Source organism: Pinus tabuliformis, chromosome 5_1, assembly GCF_031772625.1.
Source record: "Pinus tabuliformis cultivar Carrire ecotype Pingquan chromosome 5_1, CPIR1, whole genome shotgun sequence".
Taxonomy (NCBI): Eukaryota; Viridiplantae; Streptophyta; class Pinopsida; order Pinales; family Pinaceae; genus Pinus; species Pinus tabuliformis.
Window position 1 is genome coordinate 283,904,658 of NC_142305.1, and position 27,329 is coordinate 283,931,986.

The following is a 27,329-nucleotide window of genomic DNA, read 5'->3' on the forward strand; positions in this document are numbered from 1 at the left end:
ATTTAATATTATAAGAACACCAATTTAATGAAAGTAGAAATTTAATATCATCACAATTTTATGGCAAAATCTTTTAAAATAGTGCTTAAAACAACCTCCTCTGTTTTCACTAGGTTCACGCTTGGATCTTCTAACTTGATTAAAAAATTGGCCTAACAATTGGAACATAGTTAGGTGAATGGTACACACATGATAAATTAAGCCCGATGATATTTTAGTTAAGGAATAATATAATGGTTTTAAACCATATATTTTCATTAAAAAAATATTTAAATTTGTTTTATGGTTTTTTCTCAAACGCCAAAGGATAGTTATTCTAGTGTTCAAGAATCCTTCCATCCCTTTTTTATTCTTCTAATACTTTCCATTTTGTATCTTCTTCTATACTCCTTTGAACCAATAAAGTTTAAAATAGTGTGAACAAATGTTATCCATTACACTTGATTTTTCATTCTTCACTTGATTTTTCATTCTTCTTTGTTGTTGAACCAATAAAGTTTAAAATAGTGTGAACAAATGTTATCCATTACACTTGATTTTTCATTCTTCACTTGATTTTTCATTCTTCTTTGTTGTTGATTGCAATAGAAAAATATTTTCTGCATGGACAATTTTTTATATTGTTGGGAATAATTTTTTTTTATTCTTCTAATACTTTCCATTTCGTGTCTCTTCTGATACTCCTTTGAACAAATAAAGTTTAAAATAGTGTAAACAAATATTATCCATTACACTTGATTTTTCATTTTTCACTTGATTTTTCATTCTTCTTTGTTGTTGATTGCAATAGAAAAATATTTTCTTGATGGACAATTTTTTTTATTGTTGGAAATAATTTTTTTTATTCTTCTAATACTTTCCGTTTCGTATCTTTTTCTGATACTCCTTTGAACCAATAAAGTTTAATATAGTGTAAACAAATGTTATCCATTACACCTGACTTTTCATTCTTCTTTGTTGTTGATTGCAATAGAAAAATATTTTCTTATGGACAATTTCTTGTACTGTTTAGAATAATTTACAATTTTCATCCATTGTTTTTTGAAATTATTATATCTGGAGGCTTATGTTTATCATTAATTCAAAATTTGCAAAATACTGTTAACGAAATGCAGGTTTTGTTGTTAAAGATTTAATCACCAACTGAGGACAATATCGAGACAATCGCACATACGAAGGATGACGAGAAGCCTTGAGTTGTTTATTCTTTAAGTTTGGAGTTTTGTCCGCGCTAATCTTTTCAGAACTCCGAAAATTTTGAATTGAAAATTTGATGTTTCACTAATAGTCCCTTTTCAGCTCCTCAATGGAAGGTTTATCTCTAATAGATATTTGGAAGTTACTTAACTTGTGATTTTCTTTAGATTTAAGAGACTACACAACCTCTACTCTTATACTACTATGCTCTCATCGAGGAGACCATCAAAGTGTCACTGGCTGTGTTTGAGATCAATGGTTATTTTTATTTCAATTGCAAATTGTAAAATATTTTAGAAATTGATTTTGCTATATTTATTATAATAATGAAATTTGATGGCAGGTGTCAAAATATTTTAGAGGTATAATAAACATTGTTTTAATTAGATTTTAGATATTTAAATTATTTTGTAATTCAAAATTTGCTTTTAAATTTGATTATAGATTTCAAGATATTCTATAGCAATGTCAAATTGTAAATTTCTAAATAATTCAAGAATGTAATGGGCATTTTTAATGTCATCTCTAAAATATAGATATATGTTCAAACCTTAACTAATAAAATTAAAATCAATTTCTAAAACTTTTTAGGCTGTATAAATTCAATTTTCAAAATATTTATAAATTTAAAAATTACCAATAATTAATTCAATATTCGAAATATAGAATCAATATAAAATCAGACAACGCAGAACTAAACTGAAATACTGAAAAGGTGGATAGAATCAAACAACGCATAACTGAACTGAAATACTGAAAAGGTGGATAGAATCAGACACCGCCGAACTGAACACACTTATATTTTTATTTTACATTGCCAAATGAAGTTTCTCGATTATGGTTTTTGGTGGCTTTTTCGTGAAGCTATTTGAAGTTTCCAGAAGCTTCGAGACACTTCTCCTAGTAGAAACCTCAAGACACTTCTCCTACCTAATTTCATTAATGAAAGAGGTGGGTTGGTTGGAATTAATTTTTTCCAATATTGCTCTTAATTCCAACTATAAGATACCTTATAGCACAATACATAAAACACAGACATATTCTTAATTGTCATGTCGGTTAGTAAGTCTCAGCGAGGCTGAACTGAACTGAACCGAGATACTAAAAAAATGGATAGAATTAGACAACGCAGAATTGGACACGATACTATTTCGATTTTACATTGGCAAATGAAGTTTCTAGATTATGGTTTTTGGTGGCTTTTTCGCAAAGCTATTTAAAGCTTCCATAAGCTTTGAGAGACTTCTCCTACCTAATTTCATTAACGAAAGAGGTCGGTTGGTTGGAATTAATGTTTTCCAATACTGCTCTTAATTCCAACTATATGATACCCCATAACACAATAAATAAAACACAAACATACTGTTAATTGTCATGCCTGTTGATCTAAGTCTCAACTAGGCTAACAACATAGTCTAGATTTTCTACAACACATAATTTACTTTTAAAAAAGTCAAATTTTGCATTTCCAAGAGGCTTAGCAAATATGTCAACTACATTCTCATTTGTATTACAATATATTAAGTCATTTTCCTTTGATTGGACTTTTTCCCTTACAAAATGATATTGTATGTCTATATGCTTTGACCTTGCATGACATACAAAATTGCTTCAATTTGATGGTGCTTTGACTATCACATCTGGTCACTGTCAGTTCCTGTTGATATTCACTAACATCTTCAAGTATTCTTTTGAGCCGTATACCTTCACAAGTGTCACTACATAATGCATACTCTGCTTTAGTTGATGACAAGGAAATTGTTGATTGTTTCTTAGTACTCCATGATATAGCTTCTGATCCGATATTGAACACGTATCCAATGGTGGACTTCCTGTCATCTAGATTTTCGGCCCAATCAAAATCGAAATGACCTGTCAATTAGACATTACAATCATTAGTATATTGAATACCAAAATTGATGGTTCGTTTTAAATATTGAAGGACCATTTTTGCAACTATCTAATGGCTTTCATGACGATTAGCCATGAATTGACTAAATATGCTTACTGCATAAGAAATGTTTGGTTTAGTGGTAGTGAGATAATTTAGACTTCTCACTACTTGTTGATACAATGTTCCATTCGTCTCTTTTATTCTATCATCACTTCTCAATTTGATATTTTGTTCCAAATGAGTATTGACCGCTTTACATATTTTCATATGAAATCTCTTTAGTACCTCATTCCACTACATTATTTATTGTCAATAAGCATATGAATCCTTAAATACCAACCACTAAAATCCGATTTTTTCACAACTTCAATAATTAATTTCCATAATCAATAAAAAATAATAACACTTTTTTTACTTAATAAAAACAACTTTTTATTATTACTATATATATATATATATATATATATATATATATATATATATATATATACTACTTTATTCCATAATTACAAAAAAAAAAAACAAAACATTATATAACCCTGGGTTTCTTCAATAATGAATCTTTCCTTTTAACATGACCTTAAAGAATTAGTCCAAAATTATCAATGTGGGTTCTCAAAAATGTTCTCATTTCTACCAATAAATAGAAACACGCCGTGGGCTATCCTTTTCTCTTTTAAACAAGGAATATACTGTAATTTTTTTCTACAAGCTGACAACTGTATACAACCATCTTCAAATGAAATATATGCCACAAAGTTTGATACCAAGAGAAACAAAAACCCCTTTTCTTTGTTGGAAATAATTACGCCACCTGACATATTAAAGACCGAACACAACCTCACCGCCTCACTGCCATGGCTTGTCCTGTATCAAAAAGCCACCACTGCCATACTCACCGTCGTGACACTTCAAGCCTGAAGAGACCTTAATCGACTTAATATTTTTGTATAAACACAGTTGAGCTAGGATAGAAGAATGTAGAGAGTCCGGGCTGCATAGTTAGTTGTAAGGCAACTGTAGCTGCATAGTTAGTTGTAAGGCAACTATAGCTACATAGTTTTTTGTTTGACATGTATAAATTCATGTTTGGTTTTTATGGTTTACTTAAACAACAGTAGTTGTGTTTCCGTTGTTTACTCTGGATCTTTCAATTGGTATCAGAGCGTTGTTTGCTTTGCCCATTCTTTCAATTGGTATCAGAGCCATCCACGGTTGTGAGGGCTTGGTATCAGAGCCATCCACGGTTGTGAGGGCTTGGTGAAAGGGGTGTGAAGGTCTGTTGGAGTGAGATTTGATCTCTGTATAATGTTGTTGGAGCACGTGAAATACATTGATAGTGTAGTGGTTGTTGCTGCGAGGTGCCATAGAAGCCTATGTCAAACAGACAAGAAATGATGATAAAAATGCATAAGTGTGAGCTTGGAGGTGAAGCTTTCAAAGAATGTTCAAGGTGTAGACGTGAAAAGAAAAGAATATTGTAGTTTTCGAAGGTATTTAAACTTCAAATTCGAAGCTAGAGTAGTGTGAGGAAGCATGTGTTTGGAGTGCAAAGTGGCGGATATGTGTGCGGCTAGCTTGTATGGTTAAGGGAATTGCCAGCAAGGTTGAAGCGTTGATTTCTTTGAAGCGTTTGGCTGCAAGTTGAAGGTTTGAACATAGATTTAACATTTGATTTTTATTTGAAGAGATTTTGGGCTTTTGTAAAAGTTAGAAAAGTTTTGTATCACAATGTTTTGGGTGAATTTTGTCGAGCATCACAATGTCTTGGGGAAAATTGTGCCTTGGGAAAGGAGCTTATGTCCTATGGTGTGGTCCATTAATAAGGCTCTAAGTCTTCCATATCAAGAATAATTGTCAAGAATAATTTATTCAGTTTCATGATTTTTTTATTTCACACATTAAACCATGGAATGTTTTACTGCTAGAAATTGGAGAACCCGTTGCAATCGGTGTCTCAAGTCTGGTATGGTTGTAACCTTGGGTCCCATTTTGTTTACAAATGAAGTTAAGTCTTAAGTTGACTTTAGTTTGTGTTGTTGAAATGTTCAGCTCAAGCTAGTTATGTTCTTAATTGGAACAACATTGGAGTTATTTTATAAGAAATTTTGAATAGCCTTGTAATATAGTTTGGCAACCACCATATGAAGGAATTTAGAATAAAATTCTATTTACTCTCACATTGGAATTTTGTCTAACATAGTTTTGAAGGATGATTTATGTGACATCCATATATTTTAATTTAATGGTATGCATATGTCGTTTTTGAGATACTTTGTTGTGAAGTTGAATAAAGCATAGGCAGAAACCTTTGATTTTGTTTAGAAACTGATGTAATGAACAAGTAAAAATGACTAGGTGAAGAGTGTTGAACTTGTAGTGTTCACCCATTTGTGAAGCTGCCAACATCAGCATCAAAGTTTTGCTAACTAGATAAAGAAGGCAAAGGCAGAAAAGCTTTGAGTTTGGAAGTGATAGTGTGTTAAAGAGCATGGAACCTGTAGTGTTCTAATGGGAAAAGCAAAAAGGTTGAGAATTCTGGCAGAAGATAGAAAACAAATTGAGGGTGATTGGTGTAGCTTTTATCTTCTACCACCACCTATCTTTACTGAAGTTACAACTTCCAATGAAGCATGGAAGATCCTTGAAGCAAAATTTGGTGCAAGGTGGAGTAATCAAGCCGAAGACAGTAGTGTTTTTAGCCTGTTGTAGCAGTGCTTGAAGATGAGAATGAAGATGGATCTGTAGCAGTGAATCTACAGAGAGATGAAGGATTTTATGAATCTCACCTGAAAGTGGATCACAATATTGATGGTGTGTTATCAATACACACTGATTTTTGCATAGATAATGTTGCCAACAAATAAGCATCTCGTTTAGTGTATCCAACAATTGAAATTGCTAATGTTAAATTTGATGAAGAACAATTAACTCGTGACGAGTGGTTGCAGATGATGCAATATAAACATCTTATTTATACACTGTTATTTGGTGAGAGAAACCCACTTGTGTGTGAAAACCAAGTGGAAGAAAACCTATTTGTAGAAGCAAAGGTGGAGACTCAAGATTATGAGATATCCACAAAGTTAAAGAAGGAAGAAGAGCAGAAAGCTCTGATTTGAGAGTAGAATGAACAGAACCAATGTGGTTCTCAACATGTTTTTTCATATAAACTGAAAAATGATTTAGTGTGTGCAGATGCTAGAAGCAATCGAGATGAAGCAACAAAACATAAAGAAGAATTAAAGTTTCTTGATACATGGCTTGAAAAACCATGTACTGATGATGGTTGCATAGAAATTGTAGCTATGAATATTGAAGACAATATGGATGATATTGAAAATGAAAATGAGAGTTTCATGTATTGGAGCCCTGAAGAGATAAAATTCTATTACGAACTTATGTTGCAGGAAATTGATAATCAGAAGACTGATGATATAGAGAAAACTATAGAAGACGACATGTGGTAGCATTCTACATACGAAGAAATTTTTGAAGACGTAGAAGACATCCATGGACAACCTCAAATGATTTTCCATGTTTTTATGATAAACAAATATTTAATGATAGACGAACTGCAACAACAAATGAAGAAACTGAAATTTGGAACCTACGCCAAAAAGACAAAGATGAAGTGGTTCAGAGGATACAGGAAGGAAAGGAAAAAGAAATCGAGAAAAAGAGTCGATGTCAAAGTTTTTGAATTATTGTAAGGCTAGCTGAGAGTTAGACCAGTGAGCATGTTTAAGTTATGTTGATTCAAGGTTAAGTTGTTGGTTGTAATTAAGGGGGAGTGTTGGAAATAATTATGCCACCTAACATATTAAACATCGCCTCACCGCTTCACCGCCATGGCTTGTCCTGGATCGAAGAGGCACCACCGCCATACTCACTGCCATGACCCTTCAAGCCTGAAGAGGCCTTAACTGACTTAATAGTTTTGTATAAATACAGTTGAGCTAGGATAGAAGAATGCAGAGAGTTTGGGCTACATAGTTATTTGTAAGGCAGTTGTAGCTGCATTGTTCGCTGCTTGACTTGTATAAATTCACGTTTGGTTTTTATGGTTTATTTAAACAACTGTAGCTATTTTTCTATGTTTTCTTTGGATATTTCAATTGGTATCAGAGCGTTGTTTTCTCTGCCATTCTTTCATTCTCAACCGAAACAAGCTTTTCCCTTTGGCCAGTCCACCCTCTCTTACTAGAACTCAAGCAAATTTCTCCTCGTAGCTCATTTGAAATCCTCATCTCTATTTTCTTGACAGCAAATAGCTCCCTCCAACTCCTTCAGCCACCATCTCTCTCAATCTTCGTCTGCAGTAGCTCTTTCGTCCAGCTATTTGTCTCTGAGTGGTTGGGCTCCCTCTAGCTATTGTCCTTGAAGTTAAACACTCAGCTAAATCATTTCTTTCAATGTAGACCTCAAACCTCTTTCATGTCTCACTCTCATACGCAGGCTCTCACATATGGAGATGAACCAATTTCAACTTTCAGCAATTTCTCACACCAAGTTCACACCCTCTCTACCACACAATGACTTTTTTGAGACTTCTCTGCAACAAAAAACCTTACACACTAATCACTCACAGAGAGAAAAGACACTCTCTTCTCGCTCTGAAACCAAATTAGAGAACACAAAATTGAACACAACACAAATTCGAATTTACATTACAAGAGACTGGTTTTTGTACCTCTCGATGAAGTTTCTCGATTTTGGTTGTAGGTGACTTATGAAATCTCTAGAAACTTGAAAACACTCCTCCTACCTATTTCCATTAATGAAAGAGATCGGTTAGTTGGAATTAATGTTTTCCGACAAATAATGTGTCTGTAACAAAGTAATTCCATTAATGAAGGAGGTCGGCTTGTTGGAATTAATGTTTTCCAATGTATAGTGTCTTTGTAACAAAGAAGCTGATGCAGTGACTATTAAAATGACATTTCGTAGTATGACTTAATATACATTTGCATTCTAAGGCACAATTGAGAGCTGAGTGCCTAAACGATGTACATTTGCATTCGAAGGATAATGTTGGTTGAGATTGATTTATTTTAATATTAGTTGGAAATAGTGGTATTACAAATTTAGTTTTTTTTGGTTTGATGGATTATTATGTTTGAGACCGAAGTATTATTTTTTAATATTGATAGTTACATTTTTATTGTATAATCATTACATATTTATTATTAGATTTATATTTCAAAAGAAATTTTGTAAATTTCAATTTAAAAAAATAAAATTTCCAATAACAAAAATTTACATTTCTAAAATATAAATTTAAAAAATAAACTTCTAAATAATAATATTTTTCATTTTAAATTACTAAAAATTAAATTAAAATTCTAAAATTTCTACTCTAAAATAAATATTTTTTTTAATAAAAAAATACTTTAAAATCATAAAATTTTTAACATTTCAATTATACAATTAATTAATTAGAGTAACTCTAAATTTATAATTCTTTCGATCCCAATTAAACCTTTTAACTTTATAACTCCTTAACCATTATTTAGAATCATGTTAACTATTTAACAATTATCCGGAGTCATGTTAGAGTCACCCTACACCAATGGAGTAACTCTTTGGATCTCATTAAAGTGAACATTAAGTCAAAGTTATTTAATAAAATATTTTTGAATACTTATTAAATCACTTTTATTAATTAAGTTACTTGAAGAAAACCTTTTGAATACGAATTAAAACTTCTAACTTAATAACTCTGTGAATAGCAATTAAATATTCTAATTTACTAAGTTACAATTACGCTAAATTAGTAACTCTTTGGATCCAATTAGGTTAAGTTAGTTTTCATTGCAGAACTCTATTTTAAGTACCCAATAATATATTTTTTAAGCAGTTGTTTATAATGAGACTTTTTGGAAGTTTTTTGGGTGGGTTTTAAGGTCAAAATCCGGCAGCAATTTATTGCAATCGCAACTTTGATAGCTAGTTTCTGCACAATCAAAGAGTCAATAAATCAAGATTTAACCTCAATTTCTTCCGCCGGATTCCGTCACCAGAATCTCCAAAAAGTCGCATTATAGACAACTCCTTTTTTTAAACAAAATGCTCATCCCACACGGTTCAGTGTCGTATGTGCAGATTTACAACCATTTTGATAAAATGATTAGATACCCACTTCAATCGCATCAGACTTTTTGGAAAGTTGTTGCAGATCGGGCCTCTCACTAGTGAATTGAAGATTTCTGTTTCTCGAGAGTGTATTCCAAGATAGGAGAACTATGATGCTTCGGAGAAAGTGCCCACTCGCAATAGAAATGGGTGGAATTGGTGTGTATTCCATTCGAGCTATTCTCCTATCATTTGGGTTCGAAAGGAAACTAGTAAGCATACATTTTATGTTTCAGAGAAATCAGAGGTCCCCTGCAGTTTCCTGCATTAATTTGCGGATTATTTATTAATTTTTTCATTGCATATTTTAGTTGTTTATTTCTGCAAGTGTTTCTAGATGCATGGTCATGGAAGTGGTTGATATTTTTGCAAGTGTTTCTAGATGCATAGGCATGTAAGTGGTTGACATGTTTGTGTGGGGTATAAGAATGGATGTCCATACCAGGCGTCCCAGTAATTGAAACAAGGCATACTATAAATTTAAATTTGTTCCTGCTTATTTATACATTTTCTATGAGATGGTTGTTTCTATCTAGCCACACCGCAGTTTTCTCGTTTGATTTTTTTCTCAAGGTTGTGTTGCTGGAATAGTGTTATAGTTTTAAACACATATGACCTTATCTTTCCTCAACGAAATTAGCTGCTAGTTGTATCAAATATTGAGTGTGTTGATGCGGTAGTCCTGACTCTTGACCTAAGAAATTCCGATAACGGACTGGGAGTCCACAATAATTAAGTCAGTTCGTTCCACCATTACTCTCTGGCGCCTTCTCTATTCGATGGATTTTCCTCAAAAAAAAATTCACAATACTATGTGCCAAATATAGTATGACTTTCCACCTCATAATAGGAAAAGGGAATAGGATGATTTGGTGTAGATTGATGATTTCCGGGCTTGCTCTAGTTGGGAGGGAATTGATGGGGCTTCACTGTGCCCCAATACAACTACATTAGATCTCAGTTTCAAAATCTTTGTTGCAATATTGACCTTCCTAGCCTTTTAAGTTGTCAAAATTACAGTGATCTAGGGTGGCTTCTCTCCAAATACAACTACATTAGATCTCAGTTTCAAAATCTTTGTTGCAATATTGACCTTCCTAGCCTATTAAGTTGTCAAAATTACAGTGATCTAAGGTGGCTTCTCTCCAAGCTTTTTGATCATAGGAATAAAATCTTAAATCAAACTAAATAATTTGGTTTTTTAGGTCTAATAGACCAAAGTTTGGTCAATAGACGATAACCACCACCATCACCACCATTATCATCATCATATATATTACTATTATATATTAATTAATAATTTTAATTGGAAAATTAATTATAATTTAGATATTAATTATTAATATTAATTTTTAATAAAAATGATTCCTTAAAATTGATATGCAATATAATAAATTTTCATTTTTTAAATACTTATAGATATTAAGTTTTAAGTGGTTAATGTATTTCTTGATAATTTTAGAAAATAACAAGGTTCTAGTTTTCAATATTTTGTTACGAAGAAAAAATATTTTCAATAAAATAATTTTATACAAAACATTTAATGCCTTATTTTAACATTATTTTAAATTTTAATTCAAAATATACTTTAATTTCATATCAAAATTAACTAATAATTATTTATTTTATGATAATTTATATATAAAAAATATTTTCATAGTATACAAGTTTAATTAAAATTACATAGTTATGAATTTAATCTTAAATTTCTTTTTTTTTTACAATTATATTTTAATAAATATAATAAAAAATTTATTTGAATATCTAGTAATATTTAGGTCGATAGGATTTCCTATATATCAACAATCGTCAACACTTTTACCCTGCTCCGTTGGATCAGGTGAGACACTTTCAACCGTTGATTTGAAGTGTGACTACTTTTTCCAAATATCAATTGAATTGCTTTACTGCTTTTTCCCATTCTTTTATGTCACAATATTTTTACTGCTTTTTCCCGGGTTCTTCTTTCCTGGCTTTTGGAAAGCACTGTTCTTCTACCCTGGCTTTTGGCAAGCACTGATTAGTACTAAGCGTTCTCACTTTCATCTCATCATTTTCTTCAATACTCTGCATTGCATTGGCTTGCCTTGTTTCTTGTTCAAGTTTAATTTGTCTCTTGCATGGCCATGCATTTTGGATTTTACAGTGTTTTATTTTCGTTGTGTTTTTCTCAATTTTGAATTTAATTTATGTTTTTTTTTTTTAAATGTTTGCATGGTTTATCCTGACGATTCTATTTTATCGCTATTTAAGCAAAAGAATCAATAGAGATGAAATTCTTGATCCATTGGAATGAAATTCTTGAATTTTTTTATGGATAGGAGGAGGTATGCTTTTGGTTTTCAATATCTATGGGTTTTACTAATAAATTTGTACAGAGAAAAGCACCGTGGTAGATAATGGCTACGCATGGAATCCAATTTTTTCAACAATGTCAATCAATTATTTCTTTAATTCTTGATCCATTGGAATGAAATTCTTGAATTTTTTTATGGATAGAAGAAGGTAAGCTTTTGGTTTTCAATATCTATGAGTTTTACTAATAAGTTTGTACAGAGAAAAGCAGCGTGGTAGATAATGGCTATGCATGAAACCCAATTTTTTCAACGGTGTCAATCCATTATTTATTTATTACAGTGAAATGGCTATGCATGAAACCCAATTTTTTCAACGGTGTCAATCCATTATTTATTTATTACAGTGAAACCGTGGAAAAATCGCAAAGGCTTTAACCATAGAGATAGTGCTTTTATTTTATTTGGCAGTTTTTGCTGAATGGTTTTGCCCTGCCTATTAATTTTGCAACGGGGAAAGGGAAGAGTCTGTGACAGGTGATTACATTTTCCTTGCCGCACTTTGCTGAGTTGTTTAACCTGGCTATATTTAGAGGTTACGACGAAATTGCTTTCATGGTACTATATGCAGACGAGAACGGAACAGAAAAGGACAATTTCGAGCACGTCCTTTTTGAGTACGAGGTTCTGAGTGACTCCACCGGAAACTTTGACAGAAACAACATGCTTGGCAGAGGAGGATTCGGTGAAGTTTATAAGGTCTAGTTTGAAACATGTATTTGATGGGTTATTCCACATATATGCTTTATTTACACTGTACAGATCAGTTATAATAACTTGATTCGGTGAAGTTTATAAGTTCTAGTTTGAAACATGTATTTGATGGGTTATTCCACATATATGCTTTGTTTACACTGTACAGATCAGTTATAATAACTTGAGTTTAGTAAGCAGGGAAGACTTCCAGATGGGACGGATATTGCTGTCAAAAGACTGAACGGAAGGCATGAGAGTACTCATCATGTGCGGGAGTTTCTGACAGAAATAAAGCTCCTAACGAGCGTCCGTCACCGCAATCTTGTTCGTTTACTCGGATGTTGCACAAGTGGGAACGAACGTTTGCTGGTTTACGAATTAATGCTGAATAACGGTCTTCACAAGCATTTGTTTGGTATGTAGCTCTCACTAATGCTATTGATTTCAGGATTCAAGCTTTTAACTTCTAAAATCATAATGTATAGCGTTCTGGAGGTTTGTTTTGTTTTTTTGTCTGTCTTGTTTGTCAAAATTCTACAGGGATGGGTTAGAAATTTTGAGTTGTGAATTTTCCAGGTTTCAAGCGCTGAGAGATTTTTCCAGAGTGGTGAATCTATACGTAAAAAAAACAAAAAATAAAGATTTGATAAGAAAATTATTGCCTAATTTCCAAAAAAAATACTCCAAAGCCATAGTTACCAAATTCGGGTGAATTGGCACAAAAAAATCCTAATATTTGTGGGTTCAGTTCGATTCGTCTGCTAATTAGTGAAGTTCAATAAGGTACGGGTTTAGCTTCCTCTCGCTATCGCTCTGAACCGGATCGCTCAGTTTCGTCAGTCTTGCAAAGAATGATTTAGTGGCCAACTAAGGATTGGATCGAGAGAACCTTGAAAGGATTGGATTTATTGTTTTTTGCAATTCTTCCAAACCGACTACCAACAAGGGGTTAAGGATCATGTAGGAAGGAGGTATCTTTTCCTATGAACAATATTGATCTTCTCCTTTCTTTTGAGGATGTCTCACCCAAAAAGAAAGCGATTTATTTGCTAAAGAATTAGAAATTTTTATATTATGGTAACGAAAGTAAATTTTATATTTACAAATATCTAAAACACGGAAAAAAATTAGAAATTTCTATATTACAAAATTTGGAATGAGGTAAATTCTATATTTTAAAACTTTAACTAATTTAAATAAAAGGTTTTTTTAATAATTTATAACAAAAAAATATTTTGTTAATATTATTTTTTTATTATTGTTGAATAAATTTGGTTTCAATATATATTAGTTAAATGACGTTGAAGTTTTATATTTGTTTAGAAAATTTGATAATATTAGTATCAAATTTTTATATAATTATCTGAACTTATTTTGATATTTCATTGTAATTAGAACTTGATTTATTAGTTTATAATTTAGCTTTTATCTATTAAACTTAGGGTAATTTGAAATTTTAAACTAATGTATGCATTGTTTCTCTTGAAATGAGGATGTTTTTTACATTTTCAAAGTTACATGGATTCGTTGGAGAGAGACATAAATTTACTAGTATGTGGAGATCACTTAATCTTATTTTTAATATTTAGTGTTCCATCTTTTATATAAGATTTAGTTTTGAGTTTTCTTTCCTAGATTTTACTTTACATGTTTTAGTTTTTTGCTCATTTGTTTTTTATCATCTAAAATAAGAGAAGTTGTAACATTTTAAACCAAAAAAGTCATTCTTAAAGATAAGTAAACATGATTATTTTTGTGAGAAAATATTTTAATAATTTTTTTTAAGAATTTGAATATAATTATTGTTCCTTTCCATTTTTAAAATTTTGAAAAAATAAGTGTATTTATGATGCATATTCTCAAATTTTTTCCTTATTAAATTTTACATAGTCGAATTTTTCCAGTACTTAACCGAATTCTAATTCGAATTCGATAACTATATCCAAAACCTCTGTTTAATTGTATTGAAACATTTCATGATTAAGTTTTTTCCATCAAATGTGTTGATTTCAGCATTCGAGTTTTTAATTTCTGAACTCATGTTTACTCCTTTTTTTTAAACCTGTTTTGAGTTTTCCGAATATTATTGTTGGAGGTACGCAGGAGAGCCAAGAAATGGTCTAACCTGGGAAATCATATTTGCACGAGGATTCCAACATGCGCATTATACACAGAGATATCAAATGTGCAAATATACTTTTAGATGGGAGTTTTCATCCTAAAATAGGAGATTTTGGAATGGCTAGATTCTTCCCAGAAGGTCAAACCCATGTTTCTACCAGATTCGGAGGAACGATGTAAGTTGTGCAATTCATTTAGTAATTGTTCTCGAAACATCTATTCTTTTAAGGCGTAAAATGCTAGCATTAATTTATCGTTTCCACGAATTTGCTGTGACGCAGGGGCTACACTGCGCCTGAGTATGCCGTTCATGGGCAATTGACGGAAAAGGCCGACGTTTATAGTTATGGGATCGTGGTACTTGAGATCGTGAGTGGGAGAAAGTGCGCGGATGCCACACTGCCAGACCCTATGCAAATTCTTTTGGAATGGGTTCGTTTCTGTTTTAATAAATTTTTGGAATGGGTTCGTTTCGGTTTTAATAAATTGTAATTCCAACAAGACCGTCATTTATTTCAAAGTCTGAACTTCATCAATATACTGCAGGCATGGAATAAATACGAACAGGGTAACGTTTTGGATATTGTTGATCCAAAATTAGAGGGGCAATATCCAAGAGAGCAGGCGTTAAGGGTGATCACAATTGCTCTTCTTTGCACTCAAGGTTCCTGGAGGCTGCGGCCAGCGATGTCAAAGGTTGCCTCCTTGTTAACGACCGATTTAGAGATTCGTGTTCAGCCGACACAACCGGCTTTCGTAGGTGATGCTGGAGCCAGACCTGCGTGTTCCACCGCTACAACGATGTCTGAATCCTCGACTTCTACTGCTAGCGCTCATCAATCTGCTGGAACAGTTACCCTGTCCTTCTCTCCTCGTTAGTCGAGGAGTCAGATAGATGCATGTAATGGTTTTTTTTTGCTCATTATTGTATTAACGGGTCAGGGTGTTTTGTTTTTTTTGGTTTTGGTGTGGTTCATGAATGGATGCGTTTATGATTGAAATTTAAGGAAAATATGGGTTTACTGTAGCATATGAATGGGATGCATCCAAGTATTGAAATTTCAAAAGTTGGGTTTATTGTGCATATGAAATGGCATGTATTTATGCTTTTAAAATTTTACTCAGAGAAATGAAAAGATGGATTTGGTATTGCATATGAATGAGATGTATTCTTTGTATATGCTTGGTCATCTATAGAGGTTTCTTGATTTTGGGTAATTAACTTAACCTCTTGATTTTGGGTGATTAACTCACTCTAAAATGAAATAAGACGTTCAATGTGGTCCTTGTAATATAGATATAAACAAAACATCTAAAGAAAAGTAATTGTACAATGATCCAGTCCAAGAAAACAAGGTTTTCCACAAACCAATTAACTCTTCTAAAAAAAATTCAACAATTCCAATTTAATAATCCTATAAGCCTCTCTTTGTACCTTTTGAGACAATTGCTAGTTTAAATATTTTGGGATCATTGCAGTATTTTTACACATATTTAATAATATTTCTTTTAAATAAAATGAAAGTTCATTCTAAAGTGCAGTATGTTGAGATTTACATTGGTAAAACTACTTGTAAATAAATTCCCAATACGAAAATTGTAAAAACTGAAATTGGTGATAAAACTTACACTAATATTAAACATATAACTAACGCCTCCAGAAATTAACCATTTTAATAAAATTATTAGATACCGACTTCAATTACGTTAGCCTCTTTGGAACTTTGTTGGCGATAAGGCTTCTCGTACGTAAATCGATCGATCTGTGTTTCGAGAGAGGGTATTCCAGGGGAGGAAAACTACGTTCGTTTGGAGAAAGTGCCCAGAAGAAATTGGTGCGCATTGCAGGCCAGCTATTCTCCTATCTTAGTGACATGTATTACCAAATACCTAAATGCAGAGAGACCTTGTTTCTTGATGATTGGATTTTTGGGTTCTAGAACTCGTTTAGGCTAAAAAAAAACCGGACGTGTCGCCGATGTAGGCCTAATTTGGCAAAGAGTTGTAATCCATGAACAAATTGCTATATATATTTAATATTTTTTTTCATTTTAATATTACATTGGTGTATTTATTTATTTTTCCTTTTAATATTATATTGGTATATTTATTATTTTTTTTCATTTTAATATTATATTTGTGTACATATTGAATGTTTTTTTCGAAAGAAAAAAACGAACTTTTTATTAATATAAAAAGTTACATAGAATATGCATTAAGCATTCGATTTGGTTGTATGAAAGTAGATCATATAGCCCACAAGATACAACTCTGCCTAAAAGCAGAAAAAGAAAGTACCGCTGCTCCTATTATCGGAAGTGTAGTCAACAACAAAAAACCAACTGGCCTAAGCCTTCCTGCCCTTCTTTCTTCTCCACTTTTTGCCAACCCATGTTGTGAGTGGAGTCAATAATGGCAAGCTAGTTTTCCTCTGTGTTCATTGGTTGTTCCTTTTCTCAATCCGATCCTTCAGGACTGTGACTTCGTTTATTACTACTTATTTTTAGCTGAAGTTCTTGTTCATTTTCCTCATTAATCTCTTTATCCTTATTGTCGTGATCTTTATCCTTTTCTGTATTATTTTCTTCTTTCTTTGTTGTCGTTGTCTTCTTTAATGCATCATCAATGTTCTGCCATCCTTTCAGATTCCTTTGTTATTGCTTGCTCTTGTTGGAGCTTGGACATGCATTGTACAGATGACCTGTTTGTTGACATCCCCGGTATCTAAAATCTATTCTCTCATAGTCCAATCGTTGTTTCCACTATGTATTATTGAAGTTCAGAATTATGCTTTCAGGTAGTCCTCGACTGAGATCTACCTCGACACATATTCTAGCAAAAGTATATCTTCCTTTTAGATGTCACTATGCATCTATTTTTAACATTCTCCCCAAGGTATTTCCAATAGCTGTTAGAGCCTTTGGATGCCAAAATTGTAAAGGAAGGTTATGCAGCCTGACCCATACTGACATCCTTGATACCACCATGGTGTTGGCATCAAAATCAGGAAACCACGGGGTAATAAAAAGTCCAGCACTACCACAGAACCATGGCCCTTGGTTGAAAACTGTTTCCTTTTCTTCTTCTGTTTTAAAACATACTATAAAGAACCCCTTCGGGTATAGGAAGATTTGGCAATTTTTTGTCCAAACCGAATGGATGCATTGATACAATGCATCAGTTCTAGGCCAAAAGCCATCAAAACTAAAAATAACTGCATTTTTTTTTTTAAATCTGAATATACATTATTTACCTCTAGTATTTCGATGGAGATAGATGGGCTCTCCGGAATTTGATCTACGATGTACTGCCCCGGGGGTTCAGTGCCAGCTGTGGGGTTTTTCCCCTTGCCCTTTAGTGCTTCTTTGAAAGACCCTTTCCTTTGCAAGCTAGTTCCAGTGCTTTCGGCACCTCCACGTAATCTCATATTGAGAATGATTGTAGAGCCTGACTTGATATTGTAATATTGCATTGTTCTGCAGTCCTGCAGGGATCTGTCCTCATTTAACAGGTGTTGTTTCCTAGCTAGGTGGCCAGTCTGATCGGTGATGTTGTTCTTCAAATCTATAACCCTGTCGCTATCATTAGCCCAGATCAAGGTTGTGTTTCCTTTTCGCGTCTTAATGAAAATTTGAAAACCGGATCTGGTAATCTGGGGTGGCTTGATTCTTATCAAATCAGACTTGTCCGGATCCATATCCGATCTGTTTAAAAAATTGCTCTCATGAACAGAGATTTGGATCTGCCTTCCCTTGGGGGAATTTCCTGCCTCTGAGTAGAGATCCGCGGTAAAGTAATTTGGTTTTTTCCCATAACCCTTCTTTGGCTTTGCTTGGATCCCAATAATTAGTCGCCCGTCTATGAAAAGGCTTCGATCCAACCCTTTGCTCAGGAGAATCGACGTATTGGTTGTCGTTCTTCCCAGAAGACCGATCGCAGGAACTGTGGCGTATTCTGCAATGAAATTACCTTTTCTTGGGCTGTCTACCTGGGGAAATCCGTGTAGAATCAGTGCATGCATGATTTGAACGAGCAGATCCACTGCTTCCGGCGGGTTTTGAGGTGATCCGGCCCCTCATCCGATTCTGCATAGATCTGGATCCTGATCGCATGCACTCGAAGGCTTACGATCCGCCTCCAGAGCCTGTGATCTCAAAATGATGTCCAAGTCGCAAAGGCTAATATCCCCGCATAAATTTTCACCTCGAACACCAAAGATTTCCATAGCTTTGCTGGGATCGCGCAGAGAGGGCCACAGGAACCGGGTTTCAGAGCTCGTCCCCCATATTAAGTGTTTTTGTTTGAGTTGTTATTTTTTTTTCATTTTAATATTACATTTGTATATTTATTATTTTTTTTCATTTTAATATTATATTTGTGTATTTATTATTTTTTTTCACTTTAATATTATATTTGTGTATTTATTGAGTTCTTTTGTTCGAGTTGTTATTAGTTTATTTTGATAGCTTTCACCCTAATTTAAAATTATAAATTTCAGTTTTATTAATTTATTAATTTCAATTTTCTTTTGATGAGTACACATTTACATATGTATTGCATATTAGGTTCTTAAGTTACACCACAACCATTATCATTATTTTTTAAATGGTTCGAGGATGGTTCCTATAGTGGCCATGTAATCAATTCTCAACGAGATGAGTGTGAAAATTCAACACTTCGCTAAAACAAATCTAAAGTGACAAGATTTTAATGCTATGTAAAAAAAATTATACATTATTATGCTAAAATACATAGAATTCTTTGTTATATAACAATAGAAAAGACCCATCAAGATAATTACATCTTCATTTTCTGTTTGGAAATATAAATTATCAAGCACCTTAAAAATAGTCAAGCATAATACATATAGGACCCAGTGACACTATACTATAGAGTGTCTTCGTGTAGAATTTTAAGGAGATGGAATATGTGATGGCAATAAATCTTATATAATAATATTTTTAATATTTACATATTTTGATTTTGTAACTGTAATTGTAATTGTAATTTTTATTGTGATTTTTTGTTTTTGTATTGATTGATGAAATAAGTTCATGCGATTGATTTTTTTGTTATTTGGATATACAAGAGTTTGTTAACATATTTTTTTTCATCATTATATTTTCACTCAACAAATTAATACATATAATTATAATATGATTATTATATTTTTTTAATTGAGTAATTAATATATTTTTATTTTTAATTTTAATTTTAATTGTAAAATTAATTATAACTTATATATTATTGATTAATAAAAATGATTTTTTTTTTTTTTTTCTAAATAAGACTGAACTATTATATTACAGCAAGAGAAAAATTACATCAGCAGTGTTACAACAGGGTCGAGGCCCTGTAAAACTTGTCCTGGGACAGACAGTAAACTCGGGAGAATGCATTCCAGGGTTACAAAAAATGGAAACCAGAGTGATACTTATGTAACCGACACATGGACTGTAGCAATAGGAGACTGAAACAACAGAAACACATGGAGGACATTGACACCATGACATAGATGACAGATAACCGACACCATAACAGAGATGGACAGAGATACATAGTGACAAAGAGCAGACACATATATGATCGCGAAGGGAGCTGACAGAGAGAAAAACTCATGCAGTGAAACCTGGAGCGCGAGCTGGGCATGCTAATCTTCTTCCGTAGTCTGCGGTTCATCCTCCATCTTGCAGCAGGGAGGCTGGAGTATAGCCTTACAAGCGTTGCGCTGTACAAGTTCACTCGGGCCTGCTCCAGGATCATGTATAGGCCTCAACATATCTATGGCAGGGAATTCCATGTCCACTGTTGGACCAAGCCTAGGAATACGCGTAGGATTGGCACGAGGAGCTTCCTCTTCACCCCACGGATTGCTGCAATGCTCCACTGAAACAGTTATGAAGAAAGTGGAATTGGACAAAGTACATGGAAGGCGGTATCTTACCATTGGGTGCTCAGTGTGCCCACAATCCATTCTCTCTGGAGGTTCCGCCATTCTTCCTCTGCCCGGGGGCCTTCCCCTCGGTCTTCTGCGTTCAGAGGATTCTTCAATTGAGGAAGAGGGCGAAGGGGCTCTTCCACTGTAGCTGCCACGCCGACTTGTTCCTCTTAAGCGTTCACGCTGCATACTGAATGTGAGCGGGTGGCGAGTGTGCACACACAAATTGTTCCTCTGAACTGGACGCCCAATCCCCCAACCAGAATGCGGATGGCAGGTTTGCAACACTGCCAATCTCCCAGGTTCACAACCAAACTGCCTGTATGCTCTCCAAATGCCCAAATCGATGGCCTCTAAACCATCACAGTCGTTCTCAGAGCCTGAATGAGAGCCGAGACAATGAGCCTCCGCCACTTCCCTCAAGACAAGAACCGGAGCAGACGAGAAATGCGGGAGAATGTATGAGAATTCCCGATTATGAAGCGCCATGTTACGTTTCTCAATGCGAGCAGTGAATGTCGAATGGACATCTCTGCAGAAAACCATAACTCCTCTCCTTAAATGCTGCATGCCTGAATTTTTAAGGCGCGTCCTCCTGGTATACGTGGCTTGTCCGGGCGGACACATGCCCTGCGGACAAGCCATGAGCCTTATGTGTCTAACAACCACCCGCATCCGGGGGGGAAAGATCCTTTTGCACCAAAGTGATGCAGTCTTTTTTAAGTTGTTCATCTTCAACTATGTCTAGGGGACCTGAAAAGTATGTTGATGTTGGAGAGACTCTTTGGTTAGCCAATCTATCGACTACCTGATTTCCTGTTCTTCGCACACGCTGAAAGGTAAGGCTATGTGGATTTGTAAGCTTTGCTTCCAAGGATTCCAACCTGCTCAAAAGTCTCCAGCTGGTTGCTACTTTGTCCGCTGTTGTTCCTGCTTGGATTTTCTTGGCTGCATTGATTAGGATGAGAGAATCGCCTTCAACCTCAAGTGGAAAGAATTGAAGTTGCTCTGCGAAACAGATCCCTTGCCAAAGTCCTTCCATTTCCGCTACATTATTAGTATCTTTGCCAAGAGAGCCATAATAGATGTGCATGGGTGCGCCTGTATGACTTCTTATGATTCCTCCATAGCCTGCCGGACCAGGATTACCCTTTGCTGCTCCATCAAAGTTGAGCTTGAAAGAGTTGAGAGCTGGTGCGGACCATGAAGACGGGGAGGTGGGGCTGCGAGGGGGACATGTGATGACCTTTGCAAAGGTTGAAAGGTCAATATTCCATTCCTTGAAAATATCCCTTTCTTGTTGCACTTCTGGCATATCAATGTCAAACCAGGTTCTTATGGCTAAGGTTTCCTGGATATTTCGTTTGTAGATAAGCCACAGAGCATCTATTGTCCGGAAGGTACTGTTGAAGATGTGTGAGTTACGCTCTTTCCAGAGAAGCCAGTACAGAAAACCTGGAATAAGATCCCATAAGGTATTGAGGAGTTGGCTTCGGAATGGGTTCTTGTCCCAGTTCCTAATATTGTCCGTTACATCCTCTCTTCTTGGTGCTTCTCTTTTATTGCAGTACTCTACCCTTTCCCAGAGCTGCTTTGCTAGTGGACAGGACTCCATTAGATGGCTGATTGTCTCAGTGTGAAGATTGTAGTTTGGGCATCTAGAGGGCCCAATGAATCCTCGTTTTATCAAGTTATCCCAAGTAAGTATACGCCTTTTGCTGAGCAACCATAGGAAGGTTGAAATTTTGGGCCAAAGCGCTGGAAGCCAAACTCGTGCCCAGATTTGGTCTTCATTCTCTTGGTTGTTTGAGTAGCGCAGCTGATGTGCTTCTTTAGTGGTGAATGTGCCTTTGTGCTTGTGACCCCATCTGAGCTTGTCCTGCTGGTTGGAGTAGCGTATTCTGCGTTGTGTGAGTTCCTGGTCCAAGTCTGAGTATGTTTCGCCTTCCCAGTCCCTTTGCCAGCTGTTTGCGGGTCTCCATGTTTGGTAGTCTTGATGCTGCGTTTGCTGCCAGAATTGTTGCACTTGAATCAGGTTTTCTTGCTGCATATACGATTGCCAGAGTGGCATCTGGAATAGATTTGCCAGCTTGGGAAGCTGCTGCCACGAATCCTCCCAGAACTTAGCTGACGTGCCAGAGTGTATTTCCCAAAAACTATGTTCCTGTATGAAACGGCTGTGTATCTTAGCTGCATTCCATATTGGAGAGCCTTGGGCGCTGGAGTTGATTCTGATTAGATCTTGCCATTGACTTCCCATAGCATACTTTGCTTGCCATAAGCGAGCCCAAGGTGAATGAGGCTTGGAGAGCCAGTTCCACCACAGTCGGGCTCCCATAGTGTTGTTACTTTGAAGTGGATCTCGAAGCCCTAGTCCGCCCTCTGTTTTGAGTTTGCATACATCTTTCCAATTCACAAGGGCCCATTTTCGATTTCTGCCCGTGGAACCCCAAAGGAAGTTGCGCTGTAAGTTGCGAATGGCTTTGAGGACCCATTTTGGAGCTGCCAGGGTGGAGAATAGGTACAACGGCATAGCTTGAAGGACAGACTTGATCAAGACCAATCTACCTGCCATGTTGAGAGCACGAAAGGTCCACGAAGAGAGTTTTGATTCCAGCCTGTCAAGGAGGGATCTCCATGAAGCGTTTTTAATAGCTGAAGCTGAGAGGGGTGCTCCAAGATATTTAGAAGGCAGATGGGAAATGGTGAATCCCAAGATTCTGGCTATATTCCTTTGTGTGGAGGGGGGGGTATTGAAGAAGAAAAGCTGCGACTTGGAGGCATTGATGGAGGTACCAGAAGCATCTGAGTAGAGGGAGAGGAGCGATTTGAACATAGAGGCTTCTTTTGAGGATGGATGGCCGAATAACATGGTGTCGTCCACGAATTGTTGATGGGACAGCGGATTGAGACCATGTATTGAAATACCTTTAAGCTTGTGAGAGGCTATAGCTGCTTTGAGTAGTCTGCTGAGACCCTCAGCCATTAAAACAAAGAGAAAAGGAGAGAGAGGATCCCCTTGTCTTATGCCACGGGAGGGCCGAAAGGGAGAAGAGGGAGATCCATTCAAAAGAACTGAAAAGCTAGGGGAGGTAATAAGATTCATGATCCATCTGGTCCATGTTGCATTGAATCCAAAGGCTAGAAGCATTTTTTGAATGAAATTCCAACTAAGCTTATCAAAAGCTTTGGAGAGGTCGAGTTTTAGAATCATACCTGGTTTCTTGAGGATCTTTAAAGAGTGTATAACCTCATTTGATAGTATGATTCCATCCATAATCTGCCGTCCTTCCACATATCCTGTCTGTTCCGGAGATATGAGCAGGGGTAGGAGAGGTTTGAGCCTGTTTGCAATAACCTTTGAGATTAGCTTGTATATGACATTGCAGAGTGCGATAGGTCTAAAGTTTTCCGGCCTATTGGGTTCTTCACCCTTGGGAACCAGAGCTAGAAAGGTGGTATTGAGGGACGGGAGGATCCAATGCATACTTCTGGATTCTTCAACCAGATTCCATACTTCATTCTTGATGAGGTCCCAGAATTCGTGGAAAAAATTGGCCGTGAAGCCATCGGGACCAGGCGCTTTTCCATCCTTGAGTTGAGCCATGGCTTCTTCAACTTCTTGCAGGGTCGTGGGCTGGAGTAATCTGTTGTTGTGATCCTCAGTTATGATGCTTGGAATGTGCTGCGTGATGGCCCGGATTGCTGCTTCCCTGTTCTCAATGGGCTCCGTTAAGATTTCCTTAAAATACCCTGTGAATTCCTTTTCCATGTCCTCATGCTTTTCAATTCTTTCGCCTTGTTGGTTGTTGATGAACGCTATATTATTATGCATTCGCCTTTGAATGGTGGTCTTGTGGAAGAATTTTGTATTCTTCTCCCCTTCTTTGAGCCAGTTGATTCTTGATTTTTGCCGCCAGAGTATTTCTTCTTGCTTCCTGCGTTCTTCGATTTGGTTCCAAAGTTCCTGTTCCTGTTGTGCTTGTTCTTCTGTTCTGCCTTGGAGAATGAGATTTTGTTGGAGTTTGCTCATTTGCTGCTCTAATTGGGAACGCTTCTCCTGAATGTTGCCAAAACTTGTGCGATTCCAGACTTTGAGGACATATTTCAGATTTTTTAGCTTTTGTTGGAATTGATACATTTTGGCCCCCTGCGGCGGAATGTAGGCTGCCCAAGCGTCGCTGACTACCTTTCTGAAGGTGGCATTTGTGAGCCAGAACGCTTCAAATCTGAAGGGTCTGTTGCATTGATTGCCTGGTCTGGACCATTGAAGCAAAATTGGCCAGTGATCAGACCCGCCATGGGGAAGGATGGAAGCATTGAAATCCCCTCCTAGATGGATTGCATTGTCAGAGAGAAAGAATCTGTCAAGGCGGGAGGCTATGTGTTGAATGCCTCGTCGTTTGTTTGTCCATGTGAAGATTCCATTAGAGGTAGGAATGTCCATGAGGTGATTGGTTTGAATGAAATCTTTGAGGCTTTCACTGTCACTGTCGAGCCCAATTCGGCCTCCCTGTTTCTCTGCCATGGAAGTTATTATGTTGAAGTCGCCGCCCCCGATCCATAGCGGGAATTGTCTGTTTTCATTGAGAAGAGCGAGCGTTTCCAGAAGTTCTATTTTTTGCTGAACTAATTGAGGAAAATAAACATTTGTGAGATGACCATGTATGCCGGTGCCCACGAGGTGGAATGAGGCTTGAATGAGATGGAGTGTGGCGTGGAAGTCATATAATGTGATGATCTGAGGGTTCCATAGGATAGCTAAACCACCTGAGGCTCCGGAGGCATCAACAGAGATGGCCCTGCTTCCTACCCAAACTTTGCCACGGATTCGTTCAATAGCATCAGTGTTGCTTTTGGTTTCTTGCAGAAAAACTATGGTTGGTTTTTCTTGCTGAATCAAATGTTTGATCATTCTGTGTTTTGAGGGACTGTTGAGTCCTCTCACATTCCATGATATTAACTTCATGTAAACTGTGATTTGGGTTTGTAGAACTTTGTCAACTTAGGGAATCGCCCTGATTCCATAAGTATTTCACCTATTGCTATGGTGCGCTGGAGGTCTGTCTTTCGTCCCCTTTTCTTGAGATCCTTGAGTAACTTTTTTCCATCCCATGGACTGCCTCCCTGGATGCCCAGGCTTTTATTATGCTGCGCCTTGGCTAGGACTCCTTCCAGCTTGTCGATTTGCCAAGGTTGGATGGAGTTGTATTCTTTTTGTTTGCATGCTGCCTCAAGTGTAAAGATATCTAATCCATCAATAGTGACATCCGCTTGATCTTCTTCCATAACAGTAGTTTCACCTAGAACTTCCTCATCCTCTTCTTGCTGAAGCCTGAGTGCCAGAGTAGTATCGGTTTCCATATCGGCGTCCTGCTGCTCATTATCCACTGAGGTTTGCTCTTTAGAGAACGAGAGGGGACTGAATCTTGATATGGATTTACCTTTCTCCAAAGAAGGGCTGGGAGTGGGTTTCATTGGATCAGGGTCAGAGGACTGCAAGGGATCTGAGTGAGGGAGGGAGGAAGATGGCGCAGAGGGTTTGTGAGGGGATTCAGAACTGGGAGGATCATTTTTTTCATGCGTTGCAAGAACAGAGAATTTGTTCTGATGGTCCGCTTTGAGAGTGTTGTCAATAACTGGCTGACTCTTTTTGGCATGCCTGCGGCGGTTGGGGATTTTGATGAATCCTTCAGAGTCTATATCAGAGACAACAGCAGCTGCTTTGGACTGGGAATTTAAAGGACAGTCACGGAATAGGTGGCCGTGCTCATGACACTTACGACAGCGGAAGGGAATATGTTCATAATCTAAAGGTTGAGTCCATTCATAATCATCGTGATAGAGCTTTACCGTATCCGCGAGGGCTTTGGTCAGATGCATCTGGACGCAGATCCTAGCATATGAGGTGTACTTGCGAGTTTTTGTCTCCGCTGCAACTCGGATGAAGGTGCCCAGTTTGTTGCCTATGTCCGCCAGTGTTTCTTCTTTCCAGTATTCTGCAGGGAGGGAGTACATCCTGATCCAGACGGGTGCCCAACTGAAATCCTCCTTGTCGGGATTGAATCTGGGTTTCCATTCGGTGAGATAGAGGCCTGAAGAGTTGAAGAAGTACGGCCCTCCTTCGAATATCCTCACTCTGTCCTCTACACAGTGAAATATAGCTGTAAAGAAGCCCTTTGGTCCTAGTTGCAGAGTTATTTGTCCTTTGGGCTTCCACTTTGAGGCTATCCAGCCTTGTAAGGCTTTTTCCGTAGGCCAGAAGCCTAAAAATTTTCCTATGAGTGCATGATCTTGCATGTACTGGATTTCACCATTGATGCGGTGGCTGGGCAGGTCCACCTTGATGGGTTCAGCAGCTTTTGGGATACAAGTGGCTGAGGATGCTTTGGGCTGAGTCGCCTTGGCTTTATCATGGGTCTCTTTGTCAGCTTTATCTTCTTCTGTCGGGGCCGTATGAATCCTTGCCTCAGCTTTCCGATTTTCGCCTTGTCCTGCATCTGGGTCAGCGTCAGAAGGTTGCAAAGGCTGAGAGTGCTGGGTGTTGTCAGAACTCGCAGAGTGTTTTGGAGGGGGAGCAGAGCTCTCCCCTCCTCCCGCCATGTCCATTGCTATCGACCAGCAGGGGAGCGGCGGCTGTAGCAGGGTAACCAGTCAGAGGCGGCGGCTAGTTAGGGTTTGGCTGCAGTGTTCAGGAATTCGCATCAGAGCGATTTTATTCTACAAGCTCCTCTTTTAGTGTCATCTCTGGTAAAAAAAATGATTTATTATTGTGTAAAAATAAATATATATAATTATAATATGACCCAACTAATACAACATCGCAACACCAGCACAAGTAGAAGTTTTAGTAGCACCAACAACAGTGGTAAATCTAGTAGCTTAAGCAGCACCTATTGAACCAGCAACATCACTACTTGTTGACCTCGAACCAGTGGATCTAGCAGTTTCTTCAGCTTCTCCAGACCCAGACGTAGATCGGGCTCATCCATCA

General features: G+C 36.5%; 2 protein-coding genes across 2 annotated transcripts; one reads left to right on the forward strand and one right to left on the reverse strand.

The window, feature by feature from the left end:
• The first annotated feature begins 14,429 nt into the window (after positions 1 to 14,429).
• On the forward strand, positions 14,430 to 15,276 carry LOC149164462 (cold-responsive protein kinase 1-like). Its single transcript, XM_089429485.1, has 2 exons — positions 14,430 to 14,829; positions 14,944 to 15,276. The coding sequence occupies exons 1-2, from the start codon at positions 14,809 to 14,811 to the stop codon at positions 15,274 to 15,276; spliced, it is 354 nt and encodes a 117-aa protein (XP_089285611.1). The 5' UTR covers positions 14,430 to 14,808.
• Positions 15,277 to 23,586: 8,310 nt separating this feature from the next.
• Positions 23,587 to 26,944, reverse strand: LOC149164463 (uncharacterized). The gene is made up of 5 exons (XM_089429486.1): positions 26,189 to 26,944; positions 25,375 to 26,065; positions 24,271 to 25,144; positions 23,853 to 24,048; positions 23,587 to 23,679 (listed from the first exon to the last, which is right to left on the reverse strand). The coding sequence occupies exons 1-5, from the start codon at positions 26,942 to 26,944 to the stop codon at positions 23,587 to 23,589; spliced, it is 2,610 nt and encodes an 869-aa protein (XP_089285612.1).
• Positions 26,945 to 27,329: the final 385 nt, after the last annotated feature.